This window comes from Sparus aurata, chromosome 22 (genome assembly GCF_900880675.1).
Source record: "Sparus aurata chromosome 22, fSpaAur1.1, whole genome shotgun sequence".
NCBI lineage: Eukaryota > Metazoa > Chordata > Actinopteri > Spariformes > Sparidae > Sparus > Sparus aurata.
The window spans coordinates 10313049-10327542 of record NC_044208.1 but is presented as its reverse complement, the minus strand read 5'-3'; the positions used below and the strand labels follow the sequence as shown (position 1 = coordinate 10327542).

Below are 14494 nucleotides of genomic sequence, written 5' to 3'. Positions count from 1 at the left end.
CCGCTGGAAAAAACAGGAGTGTTCATGCAGGTCGACATTTGCAAAACTCTGAATCATTTGGAAGAGTCTTTGAATAATTGGAATAACATGCTGAAATGTCTGATTCTTTACGCCAGATTGCACCAAATGTTTAACGGATGCATATTTGTGTCAGGGAGGAAGAGTTCTCGCGGTTATTATCCTGCCAACACAGGAACATTCTCCACCCTGTGACCCCCTAACCGGCTGGTGAAATACAAAATGTCATGAAGCATTACACATGAATAACTGTGATTTCTCACCCTTACTTCCTTTCAGATGGTTTTCTGTGAAGTTACATTCATTTTTATCGGGCTATGTAACATCAGTTAGTGCACAGAACGTTTTTTTTTACAGCGTTACAAACTCCATCCTTCGATGTAATGAATAATGGTGGCAAATTTCATTTGACATTACAGCAGTTTCCCTCAGCTCTAATTGTCCTTGGAAAGCAGCAATCATTGCACGATGTAACAGAAATCGTTCCCCATTCATCAGCAGGCATAATAAGCTTTATTATTGTGACAGTGCTGGAGCTCTTTCTCTTCTCTCTGTCAAGGACAATGAAATAGTTTGAAGTATTTTTAGAAATGTGTACAGATGAATGCTCCGAATGTAACGTCAAACAAAGAGGAGCGAGGCAGGCGAGTTCTAGATCTGCAGCACAGCTGAGGAAATACTGCACAGAATTGAAGAATATGAGACGAGTGTGATACTGCTCACAGAATAGATGTCCATTTCAGTTTATGTCTTCAAATAAAAGAGATAAACAAAAAAATTTATCTTTTTTAGATGCGTCTCCTGCCTCTTAAAGCCCAGCCTTAGCCTCCAACATGTATACACATGTAAAAATGTTTTAACATTTATGTAATTTTTAACAATCCTTTATTTATTTATTTGTCATTCATGTACAGCTCTTCCCTCTTTATTTATCAATCATTCCACACTTATGTCTCTGTTTGTTTATATTGTTTATATTGTATATATAATAGTCACTGTTTGTTTATTGTTTATTGTCGTCAATGCATGCACCTTATTCACCAAGACAAATTCCTTGTTGGTGTAAAATCCTTCTCGGTAATAAATCTGTTTCTGTTTCTGTTTCTGATTCTGATTCTGATCCATTTTCTGTTTTTAGCCACACTAGCAGCATGTTTTTTTGTTGGTCTGTCGGTTGGTCCGCCATTTTGGTCCAGACTGAAAAAACGCAACAATAATTGTATTGATTTGCATGATATTCAAGTACATCTGAGAATAATTCCCTCCTTATCATCTAAAGCTGTTATCAAGTTATTCTGCCGTATTGATTATTTTAATCATTTGTCTTTAAACTGTCTATAATGACTCCAATGGGTTATAGGAATGGAATGCTAGACCTGACATATTGACTACATTACCCACAGTGCAATTTAGTGACATCACTGGATGAGAATCTGGATCAGATTACATGCACCTTCCTCTGGAGTCACAGAAGGCTTTATAGTACTTTTTCACATATGCAGTAGAACTACACACGATCTGTTAACACACCTGAATGTGTAAAATGGCTGGCATTTCCCTTTAACTGTGGTTTGAAAGGCTTTTCATTGATTATGCGCTAAACAAAAATTAAAAAAATTAAAAAGTTTGACATCCCTTTGATTGAGCATGACTTGGCTTAACATTTTTTTGACTAGGAATAAATACAACTGCCTTCGACTTGTCTCTGTCAGATATCTTATTACCTGGATGACTCAGGAGCTTCACAGATGTAAAACATTATGAATACCAATAAGGATATAACTTGGCCTCCTATAAAATGTGTACAGTTTTACTGGCCAGGGACATGACCGGTTTCACCTGCATGTGAATGACTGATGGGGGCACAAAGAACGTTCGATCTTGTTCCGTCTTGACGCTCTTTGGCTTTTATCGCTCACTCATTCTGACAGATTTGTGTCTCCGATTCTGTTTCCACAGGAGCTGGATCAGCAGTTTGAGAGGGAGCGCCTTTCGCTGGAGGAGCAGAAGACGCTTCTCAGGCAGCAGCTGGACGAGCTGAGGGATGAGCTGACCTCCAAACTCACTGCAGCCAATGAGGAGGTATGACAGTTTAGACTTTAAATTTGTACCATGGCTTATCGTGCGTCAACCCAATCGGCAGAATAAATGTTGGCTAAGTACGTTTCTGCGAAACTACAGAGAAGTTCAAACTGAGTGTTTCTTGATGTTGCAACTTTACGTTTGTTTAGGTTGAATTTTCTATTTGTCTCTTGTCAGCTTGCTTAGGTTCAAGCACATAAAAACACTCAGCTAGGGTTAGGAAAACATCATAATTTGGCTTTGAACACCAATTTTGGTTGCCACGATCACAGATGGAGATGGTCCAACTTCCTGGGAAAAACAGCTGGTTTTGGTATCCACAAAGCAGCTGGAAAGATCCCCAGGTGTCCTTTAAATTATCCTGTTAGGTGACTCGAACTGCCTGCCATTTGTCAGCCTTGTTGGTGAACGTTGCTGATGTGAAAGTTTGCTAATAAGCATTTAAATTGAACAAGATGTACCATGTTTGGTACAAATGTCCACCTTGGACAGATCTTAGGTTTGCAGAAACGTTAACTGCAAACATCATGTGATGATGACTGGGCTGTGTGCGTTGATGTAAGATTAGTAAAAGCTTTGAAGTAACTGGAAGGTTACAAAAAAGTGCATGCTTAAAACCACTGCAGCTGTGTTTGGTTGCTTACTTATCAAAAATAGGTTCAAATTTCTTCATCTTTGCAGTATGGTCAAAAAGGGTAACTGATGATTTATTAACTGTTGTGGAGCTTTCAATCTCATCAAATGATCTTCATCAGCAGATGTTCTAGTGTAGATGTTGGAATTTACCAATTTTCACTGTGAGACTTCTCATCTATGTCGAATTTGAGATTTAAACTTCATACTTTATCTTTTGGGCTCCTGTTGGTGAAGATCATGTCTCCAGAACAGCTACTAAATGGCAAGATTGTTTGTGTATTGTTTTTGGCTAGATCACTATACCTCGATACTTCATTAATGTTAGGACTGGGTGTTGAAATCAAATATCTGGATATGTTTGACCAAATGCCTCAATATCAATTTTATGACAATATTGTAGGGATTCCACGTGGACCATGTTATGTTGAAATAGATTCTGGGAAAGCGCTCTCTTAGATGCCCCTATGGTAGATAAAATATGATAAAGTTCATCCAGGGTGCCCTCCCAGGGAACAAAACCTGTTTTTTGCACATTGGTACACATTTTTTCACCCCTGCCACTCAAACGTCTGCCACTGATAGGGAGGAATGTTGGTACTTTAACATGATATGAATACAATTACATTTTTGATAAATAATGAGGATCATGTGAATATAATGACTGAGCAGGTAAAGGTAAGTATTAGACCAAGTAGACTAATTGCATACAAAATTTCATCAACAGACAACAAACGTGACACATCATGATATAACGATATCCAAACTCTAAAGCTGTTTAAATTTCATATCGAAATATTGCCCAGCCCAAATTAGTCAGGAATTTCTCACTTGCTTGTCTTAACTTCTTTCTGGTTATGTCGCCTGCAAGAGTTATAGAAGCCAGAGTCTGGACGTGTGACCTGAATGTGAAATGGCATTTGCCATTTGAAAGATGGAGACAGTATTTTGCAGTCATGTAACCAGCAGAGAAATGAGACGAGGGACACTTCCAAATGTGCAGCTCCCGTCTGTCTTCAGGGAGACTTTAAAATCACCTGTGTGGAAAATAAACTGTACACACCCAAATGTTGCAGAGGACCTAATCGTCTGATGGCTTTCAAATTACAATATTGATAACTTTTTTCCTTTGCACCCAAACAGCTCAGTCCAACTTTAAGACATATTTCAGAGTGACATATAACAAGCGATTTAGGACAAAGGAAACCGTTACACTGCTCTGATCAGAAGAATGTAAAGACATGGAGTGGCGTCGTGATTAACTCCTCCTAGCTAATGTTACGTGTTACTTTTTGTGGATATTAACTTTTTGATGATCCATTAATTAGCTCTTCTGAATGCAAAGTATTCAGGCTTGATTGTTTCAAACTAAATCGGACCGTATGAGAGATTTTGATCAAAATATATTTAGTTATAGTGCGTGTGTTTAAACCCTTGGGATTAAAAGAGGAAAAAAGAAAATCTGTTTTTCTTCTAACAAAAGGTTGTTTAATCCAGTCCCTGTTTAAATCAGGAGCTGTAAGTCTTTGTTATTACAAATGCTGATTTTCCATAACAATTCCTCGTGAATAACCCCTGTGCTGCTCTGCGTTTGTTGCTGTTGTTTATCCACTCACTGCTCTCATTTCCGAAGTTGTACTGTTCTTTTAAAATCGAGGTAAATTTATATCCGATGAACTATGTTGCCACGTTAGCATAAAGTGCACAGGCCGGGCTCATTTAAAAATCAGAAACAGAAGTGGTTATTGAATGCATTTTTGATGGAAATTCCGCCTCGCTGAGCATAAAATGCTGATGTGGTTTCAAGGTTGCTGCCACACTGAGCTACAGCCTGGAGTGTAACAGAGTAGTTTCGTCTAGCTCTGACTGTCTGCCTCTCCTCCCTGCAGGTGGCTCGGCTGCAGCAGGAGGTGCAGCAGGGGGAGCGGGACATCGGGACAGCTGAGGGACAGATCTCCACGCTGAAGGAGGCGCAGGACAAACTGCTGGAGGAGCTGGACGCCACCAGGGCCCGACTGAGAGAGACCAGCAACTTGCTGACTGCACTGCAGGTCTGCATGGACACACAAACACGTTCTGTTCAGGGGCCCAGCTGCTCTGCCAGCAGTAACCGTGTTCATCCTCAAAAAAACAATGATAACCTGATTTTACTGTGAACCAAAACACAAAAATAAACATTTCACCAATGTTTGGGGTGATGCACTACAAAAGTAACGCATTATAGTGATAAAATGTAAAATATAAGTAATATAGCGAGTATGATATGAACAATTTAACACTTTTCTGATAAGATTTGTGGTAATGTTATTACAGTTATTATGTTCAGTAATACTTTATTACCCGAAATTAGGTGTTTTATGATGCTTTTTCAAATTTGGCAGAACCACCATCTCTCCAGCAATCTCTTAGTTCAAAGGGGCTCATAGTAAGTTTTAACCATATGAGCATGCTGTAGATGGTTAGATCGATGAGATTCTTTACAACTCAGTCATTTAGTTAATTCAACCGAAACCACAAGAAGCAGAACATCATTTATTCAGATTTGCCAGCATGATCAGCAAAAATGACAAAAAAATAGTGACTCCCTATCTCAACTCCTCGATAATGTATATCCCTTTTGTCCGTAAGACTCCACTGATCAAAAGAGCCATAAAGGTTTTTCAGAAAATTAATCCAAGTTGTGAATATTGTCCTGCAAAGTCCTTCGTCACTGTCTGCCAGCTTCATTTTTATTATTATTACGACAGGAGACATATTTTTTATTCTCCCTGCCCAAAGAAAGGAGGTCCTCACTTCCCAAAAATAATCTCAGGATCTGAGGATCTAAAACTCAAATTGGTCTAAAGAAAAAAGATAACACACATATATACACACACAGTGTTTGGACTGATTCCACCACCCACAACGTATCCTTTTTGGGCAGCAAATAAGGATTACTATCAATACCTCTAGGTCTGCCCAAAGCCTCATTTAAACACAAGTCAAGAACACAAAATATTCAGTTTAGCAATCATATAAAACAGAGAAAATGGTCAAGTCCTCACAGTGAAGTCTGTGGATCCATGAATGGCTATTTTATGTGATTAATTACAACACAATTAAAGGGTAACTCCACCAGTTTTACATATTAAAGTGTCTTTGTTCAGGTCATGATGGAGTATAACTGTATATGTGGAAAAACTAGTATAAAACCTTTTGTGGCTCCAGAGGAAGCTGCATGTAATCTGATTAATTGTGGCTAAGTTGCATTTTGGGTATTGTAGGTACTAGGTTTTGAAAAGGAAGAAGAATGTGCTGAATAAAGAAGGTGATATCTCTGGTCCTGCTGTATCAAATTTGATCATTTGTTTTCAAGCTGTTCATAATGAGTCCAACAGTATTACAGGTTTTTTCTGTTTATCAACTCTACAGTTCATCTATGAATTATTTGAGTCCTACAGTGTAGACGTAGTTTTGACCAGAGTAGGTTTTTGAAGGGCTTCCATGTCACTTCTGTTTTTCGGATTGACACTGCCAGCAGCCAAACTTCTGTGTTGGCTTTCAGCAATGTCAGTCAAAGAGGCTTTAACCTTTTTTCACGCTACAGAAAATCCCAAAAGTTTTTCAGAGTCGCCTAAAGAACCTGATTCTTGTCAGTGCAGAACAAAAACCTCTGAGCAGCATTTAGACCGCGACAACACATCAACGCTTTCCATTGAAACCTGTCTGTCTGTCTCTCTTTCTGTCTGTCTGTCTTTACGTCTGTCTCTCTGTCTTTCTTTCTGTCTGTCTATTTCATAGGGAGAGTTGGAGACCCAAACGCGTCATCATGAAGCCAAACTCATCACCACCAAAGAAGAAGAAAAACACAAGATGGACAAGATGGCTCTGGAGCTGGAGCTCAAATGGACTGAAACACTTAGGTAGGTTTGTGTGTGTGTGTGTGTGTGTGTGTGTGTGTGTGTCAGTGTATTTGAGAGGAGGAGACACCAACTGTCTATTTCTTGTATTTCAACAAAGAGAGAGCATGAAGTTAAGAAAGGATGGGAAATGGAAGTGTTTCTGTTTCCCTATACTCGTCTCCCACACAAGAACACACACACACACACAGGTTGTCCGGCTCACAATATTGACCGTGACTGAGCATTATCCTTGGAAGGCTCCGCAACTCCTCGGCTCAATCCAGTGTTAAAGCCCCCAGCTCAAAGTCTGTTAACGTCCGTGGACCTTTGAAGTGTTAGTATTCAAAGAAATTGACTGTTTTCAGGTGTGAACTGATGTACTTTTCACACACTGAAGTCAGCAGCCTCTAAATGACTCTATTAGAGTTTATCTCAGCGTTTAATAGTGTCTTAATGCTTAAAACCACAGGAAGCTTTTGTCTTTTTTATGCTGAGGTGTCTCTAGACAGCTCTGATTGGTTAACTTGGTAACTTCAAGATAAAAAGCCAGAAAAGCCAGAATTCTTTAGTGTATATTAGTTATACAGTCAATCACTGAAATCAGCACTCACCAGAAACTCTGGTTCTCTCCCTTCTTTTTTCCCTCTCCTCTCTGTAACAAAGCAAAATACATTTCCCCTCCAGCTCCAGTCCACAGTCAACATTTCACACGCAAACATCGACAATGGAGGTCACCTCCATGGATCACTTGTCAGGTTGATGAATAGGAGTGAAGATAAATCCACCTGTTAACAGTAAAAAAACAATCTCTGAGCTCTCCTCCCATCTGTGAATGGTTTAGAGCAGATTGTGATGTGACTCTGGGTGTTTATTCCTCCAGAAAGTCTTTCTCTTGTAAAGCTGTTGCTTATAACTGGACGTACTGATCATTGGGGCAGGTATATGATAAATAGCCTTGCGGTTCCGTATCTTGACCAAGTATACATCAACATTCAACCGGAGGATCCGAGGATCTAACCATGGATTTCCTGATTAGTGGACGACCTGCTCTATCACCTGGACAACAGCTGTTCCATGGTGATTAGATAACTGTTCTAGGGTTAATTCTTCCAAATTTTAAAATTAGTTTTTAAATTTATTTTAGGGTTGTTGTTTTTTTCGACGAAACTGTGTCCTAGTTACTCCAGATAATCCACAGAACACATTGTCAACTGTTTTCACAAGGACTGTTTTTTGGTTTGAAAGAAGTCCCATTGAAAGCTGTTCACAGTGAGGTCTGTGGATTATCCAGAGCAATTGGGACACTGTTTCTGCAAAGAGAATTTTAAAGCTGTTTTTTAATGCTGTGAGCGCCACAAGTGAAACTCCAGTCGTGCCCATTTCATCGGGGTGAAGATAAAAAATCGAATAAATCTCTCAGACGTAGACGGATCATGAGTCAATGGTCCCTCGGGCACGGACACCATTTGAACACAACAGCTGTTTGTAGCAGTTTTGTTCCAAGTGACACGTTGCAGGTTCACTACAAGCGTAAAGTGGTTGCTGTTGGTTGGAAATTTCACCTAAATGTCAGCGTTTTTTTAACACCTGGGATAAAGAGAGGCTGTGTCGAAAGCATCCTGCCAAAGTAGATACACACTAACAGTTCTCTCTAGAAACACTAGCAACCAAAAGAGAACAGTTCCAAGTGTGTCAAGTCAAATTGAACTGAGTTGAGTCAAGTCAGGTCGAGTTGAGTCGTACAATCAGAGCACATCACTTTTCTAATGAGCAGATTACAGGACACGTATCGAGAAAATGTATGTTGTAATGTGAACAGAAGAAGAATGAGACAAATACAGGCCTTTAAATCATTATTGGATTTTGCTGTTGCTCTGTATTGTTGAAAAAGATTTAATTTAATTTATGTGCCGCTGCTCCCACTACCTGCTTTGCGGCGACCTGAGTCTCGTCTCAAGTCGCTCATTCTCTACCTGCAAGTTTGTTTAATCAGTTGATGCTCCGGCTCTCTGTAAAGGTCACACTTGGTGAGGTTTGATATTTTCAGCCTTTCCTCACTCTCTGAGCCTGTGAATATCTCCACACCTCAATATTTTTTCATCACGACACTCCACTTCTTGTACTACTTCACTCTCATCCTCTGTTCTCCCTTGTGCTCTCATTATTTGAGTGCGGTCAATGTTTCTGGATACTCGGAGGGCTTAAAAGTATCACCCATATCATCAAATCAAATCCCTTTATATGTGGCTTTATAACCCAGATGCCAGGATAAGATTTTAGCTGTTAACATTTCTGCAAACCACAGAAAGTCCAAACAAGCGTGTCCACTGGCACCACTGGCTGTATTTAAGGTGACCTAGGATCAACTTCCAGCTGTGTTTGTGACAGCAAAACTGGATGTTTTTGACATTTTTTGGCCTTTTCATCAGAATTGAGAGATGACAGGAAATAGGAGACGAGGAGGATGACATGCAGCAAAGGGCTACAGGTCGGACTTGACCCCTGGGCTGTTGCAGCGAGGACAAAGCCTCTGTACATGGGATGCATGCTCTACCTACTGAGCTACAGGGGTGAATGAAACCAGGTGTTGTTACCAAGACATTGGGACATTTTCAGTCGCATTTGTGGAATAAAAAACGGGGTGTTTTTAACAAGATTTCAGGACATTTCAGATGGTGTTTGTGGTGACCAGCACAGGTGTTTTAAGCCAAATCTTGATGTTTTCCTGACCTCTACCAGGTGGTTGTTGTGCCTAAACCCAACCAGAGCATAAGCACAGCATTGTGAAATAGACCTCAGAAAATGTTCCCGTATTCCTGTATAAAGAAACTTAAAGTTTTAACGCATCTTTTGCTTTGCAGAAACATTTAGTCAGGCGATTGGGTTGGGTCCTAAATATGCTCACTTTGCCCCTGTTAAAAGTTCACAGAACCAAAAAGTGTAGATACTATGTGGTTAAAGCCAGAAGCCTATGAGATGAGATGTTAACTAACAGATCATGTGTTTGATACAGTCGCAGCACGTCAGATCAATCTACAGCAATGCTTCTAATGGTTTATATTGGCCTCGTGATCCTTTCCTCTCCAAGTTTCAAGGGACCCAACAAAAATAGAGGGCTAATAAATGTCATACATCAAATTAGGAAAAAAGTGATGTTAAAATACCAGGAAGCAGTTTATGAACCTCGAGCATCGTTTCCTCCTATCTTGGGAATCATCACAACCTAAATCTGTCAGCCAGCTTCTCTCCAGACAGCTTATTTATTTTTACACCTCCCTAGATGTATGCCTTTTCCCTCCCAACACATATCATCTATATTTGGCCAGTTTCACCTGCCGTGTAACATATGACAGACACAAAGATAATTAATAGTTTTAACAGTTTGGGAGAGTCTTGATTAAAGAGTGACTAAAATGAAACAGTCTTACACACAAAGATAGCAATAATGGTCTGACATTAATGACTGAAAATGGCTGCATCAAGGACAGATTTGGGAATGCCGGTTCTAATTTTCTGTCTGCTGTGATGACAAGCTGACTGTGGCCAATTCATTTAAATCACTAATGAATCTCAGAGTCATAATAAGAGTGGAGCTTGAAAGTCGAGGCTGTAGAAATAACAAGAAATATAAGCCGGCGAGCGGCTGTCTACCTGTCACTCTTCCCCTCCTCTCAGTCTCCTCTTCATTACCTTTCATTCACCTTCCTTTGTCTTTCTGCGCAAAGCTCTTTATTCTCAGGAGAACATCTATTCATTTGGTGGTTGGGGTGAGTACACTGTGGTTAGTGAGCCGACTGAATTAAGGCGGCTGGCTTTAATCCCCGTCTCACAGTGGAAACAGGCGGTTTCTCTGTGATAGCATAATCATGGAAGGAGCTCTCAGGATTACCAAATGAACAGAGCAGGTTCAGCAGATCGGCAGAATAAAGCGCAGCCAGGACCGTGCTAGTTTGTCCTGGTCGCAGAGACTCTTGTAGAGCGTGTAAGGGACTTGAATCTTTTGCCTTTTGGTCCTGTTTGTCGCTGCTCTGGTGTTATTTTGTGAGCCATGCATGATGGTGGGTCAGTTGATCCACTACTTTGGTCCAGATCGGAATGTTTCAATATTTCAACTGGATGTTGAATGGTTCCCAGAGGAACATTTACACTTTGTGCATCCATGGTCTTGTAGCCCCAACACAAATCAATTAACTTTTACTTTGGTTTATGACTAAATACCTGGAAACTAATGAAATTTCTTCTTTTCCTCAGCTGCACTCTGTGTTTCAGGCTAATTAGCGAACTAAGATAGAATGTGGTAAACATCTGATAAGTATCAATGTGTTAGCATGCACCGTCGGGTCTAAGTACATGTAACTGGAGAATGTTGATACTTTCAAGAACAACCTTAAGACCTTCCTTTTTAGGCTGGCTTTTAGCTGAATTTGATTTATTTATTGGTTCTTATTCTGCTTAAACCTGGTTTTATTCTATTCATCCATTCACTCACCACTTATCTACTTACTTTAATTATTCTGTTTTATCTTGTTTTACTGTATTCACGATTTACTTATTTATATTATTGATTTCACAGCAGTTTTAGACTTTTAACCTCCTTTAGTATTTTATCAGTCTTAGTTTTAGTGTTTTATTATTTCATCTTATTTTTCTGCCTCTAGTGTCTCCTCAGTGAAATACATCAATGATAGCGTTTCCTCAGTTCCGCAATACCTGTTGTTAATGCCTTGTTTATTTATTACCATTTATTCATTTATTATTACTCACTCTTTTATTTCACTTACTGTGTTTAAGTAGCTGGATACATGTGTGTGTGTGTGTGTGTGTGGGTGGGAGTATGTGTGTGTGTGTGTATGTATGGGGGGGGGTGTTGAAATTGTTTCTGTTTTAATTCTGTAAAGCAATTTGTGCTACATTACGATGTATGAAAAGTGCTCTATAAATAAAGTCTGATTGATTGATTGATTGATTGATAGCTAAGGTAAGTGTATACCTGGTGACCTTCTGCCTGAAGACATCAGCTCATCCTGTCAGTGAAGGATGTGGTTTGCGCTTCCTCACTGTCTCCTCAAATATCTCCCGAGAGAAGATGGGGGCACAATGCCAATTATTTTTCAGCCTTTCTGATCAGGATCTGGATCTGTGATTTGAGTTAACCAGACAGGTAACCAAACCATGTTGTGATACCATAATGAGTAATACATTCAGTGGCTGCCCTGAAGAACAATTAGCATCATGTTCTGCCTACTGCATGCACCATGAGTCTCCAGAAAAGTGCAGCTGCCGACTGATTCATGAATAAACATGTTCCAATTGATTAGCCCATTGTAACTGAGAATCACAATCAATACTGCAAATGTGTTGTGTCCCGCTCAATTCTCTCCCCAGTGATAAAAACCTGATCTGTGATTACCATCAGGCCTGTGGTCGAAGACTATTCTCTTCAGTTTGTCTTTTTAAAATGTATTGTTAAACAGTAACTAACTTAAGTAAGTTAAGTAGATACTTATTACTTAAAAGTAATTGTGAGGTACAACATTTTACTTTAACTCCATTTGTTTGCTACTCCTTGCTTTGATACTCCTTGCTTTGATATCATCATTACAAAATATTATCAACAAACAAGGATAGTATATATAATTATAGATTTAGTTACACAGCTGAACATGAAGTATAAAAGTAGCCCTGCATTTACCAGATGCAAAATTAAAGATAGAATCTGTAAGAATTATGCATCACAATATCCAAAAATAACTAGATCTTTGTTTGGCATGTTGCATGTGGTGAGATGTATACTTATAAAATCACTAATGCATCTAACAATGTTCAAACCCAGAGAAATCCAGGAAGTAAGAGTGAAGAAGGAAGTCGGCAAACATTTGCAGATCATTTGATTACTTATAAATAGCTAGCAACTGCTCACGTGTGTTTGTTCAGTTCAATCACTGCACTCAGCTCACACCAGAGACTCCAGTTCTCTCTCCTCTCTGTAGCTTTACATTCTTGAAGTAATTTCCAGCTCGAGTTAGCAGTTACATTTTGAGTAGAAAATGGAGGTCACCACAGTAGATTGCAGTTGCAGTGGGGTTTATAAATTGTATCGAAGATAAATCCACAATTTAATCCCAAAATGTCAAAAGTAATTTCCGAGCTCTTCTGCTGCCTGTAAACAGCTCAGAATCTGATAGGACTTTGTGTGTTTATTCTTCCAAAAGGTCTGGCTCTGCAGCCAGCGTCTTTTGGCTTGAAAGAGAGACCCATAGAGGAAGAAGTTAAATATTTTCAGAGCATATTTTCATGCATTTAAAGTGATACATAGATGAATTTATCAATTAGGATTAATATCCAATAATATCATAATGAATTTGAAACAGGCCACTCTACATAGTAGATACTTTTACAGTTGCTACTCAGCATACTCTAGTTCATATGCTCGAACACACACACTTTCAACATGAGCATGGGTGCCTCATATCTTATAGTGCAGGCAGTAGAATCCGGCCAATTATCGCACATTTTATCAGGATATGTCTTACATCTCTGATAGTGCATGCTCTCCTTCCTCCTTTTACCTCGCTCCATCTGCCCTCATCTCTCTTCCTGCCCAGCAGATGCTATAGAACATCACTTATTAGAAAAAGACCAGAGCTCTTTGAAGCCCAAGGCCTGCGTGTGTGTGTGTGAATGCGGGTCTATTAGAGACAAGGAGAAAGAGATAGAGGACATGCATGCATCGACGTCTGTAGCTGCGTGTTCTGTATTGAACAAGTACATGAATGATGACACGTGTCAAGTGTACTGCATGATGAACGTGACTGTCTGGTGTGTGTTTACTGTACCGCTGTGTTTCTGGGCATTTTTCTGTGTTTTTGTGCCCATGCGTGTGTGTGTGTGTGTGTGTGTGTATGTGTATGTGTGTGTGTGTGTGTGTGTGTGAAGAGAGAGAGAGAGATCCTGCCTTCTGTCTGACATTTTCTGGCTCTCAAAGTGACAAAAAAATGTGTTTTGCCTCGATACTTCATTTAACAGCTGCCATTTCAACTCCCACACAGCTATTACATTGGCAGGGTGTGCACACACACACACACACACTCACACACACACACAGAGTCATGCATAGAGCTGTTATCAGCATTGTTTAAGAGTGATGGTCGCTCAATAGATGCAGTGTTGAGCACTGATAAAGGACCATTTATTGTTCCCTTGTAGAGAATATTAAACCCTCAGAAGCACCTTTACCTTTGTTGGGGAGTTTTGTTTGAGTCGCTGCTTTCACTGGATTTTTATTGTACTTACTAAAAGTCATGTCAACTGCAGCAAGAGTACAAAAGGTGCCTTAAGGAAACTCACAAAGATTCAGGATTTAGTTTGAACATATTTACTTCAACAAATCATACTATAACATTTAAGATTGATTTCTTATCTTCTTGGCAGTGAATGGTTTAAATTCAGCCTTAAAGCTCAACTTAACTCTAATGTAACTCTGTTGCAGCACAGTCTGTATCAAGCTCAGTTGGATGAATGATGAATAGCTCCTTTTTTACACAGAGATTGCACAAAACTGTTGTGAAAAGCAAGCATTTCTATGCTGCCTATATTTTACACTGAACTAAACAACAGCAGGCTAATGTTTAGTCAGTTTTGTAAGCAAAAGAGGCACGGCATGTGACACAACAGCGTCTGCTTGCAAAGTGTTGCAATGCCTCCTAAACATATTTCCGTCTATATCTTGATGTTATCCTCTGCTTGTAGGGTAAGAAGTTCCCAGATCTTGCTTTCGGTTGCTCTTCTTCTTCTTTGAGTTAGGTGTTCGCTGTTGCTAGCTGTCTTTTTTGAAAACTTCAAAACATCACACCCCTGTCCCAGCCTGATGCTCTGACGAA

The 14494-nt window shown here is 39.6% G+C and overlaps 1 protein-coding gene across 3 annotated transcripts in view; it reads left to right on the top strand.

Annotated features, from left to right (window-relative positions):
- fam184ab (family with sequence similarity 184 member Ab) overlaps window positions 1–14494 on the top strand; it is a 164220-nt gene that overhangs the window by 98898 nt on the left and 50828 nt on the right. For all 3 annotated transcript variants that reach the window (XM_030405412.1, XM_030405413.1, XM_030405414.1), the window contains 3 exons: window positions 1978–2100; window positions 4623–4784; window positions 6514–6635. In XM_030405412.1, the coding sequence (XP_030261272.1) occupies window positions 1978–2100; window positions 4623–4784; window positions 6514–6635 (407 nt within the window). The remainder of the gene's footprint in view (window positions 1–1977; window positions 2101–4622; window positions 4785–6513; window positions 6636–14494) is intronic.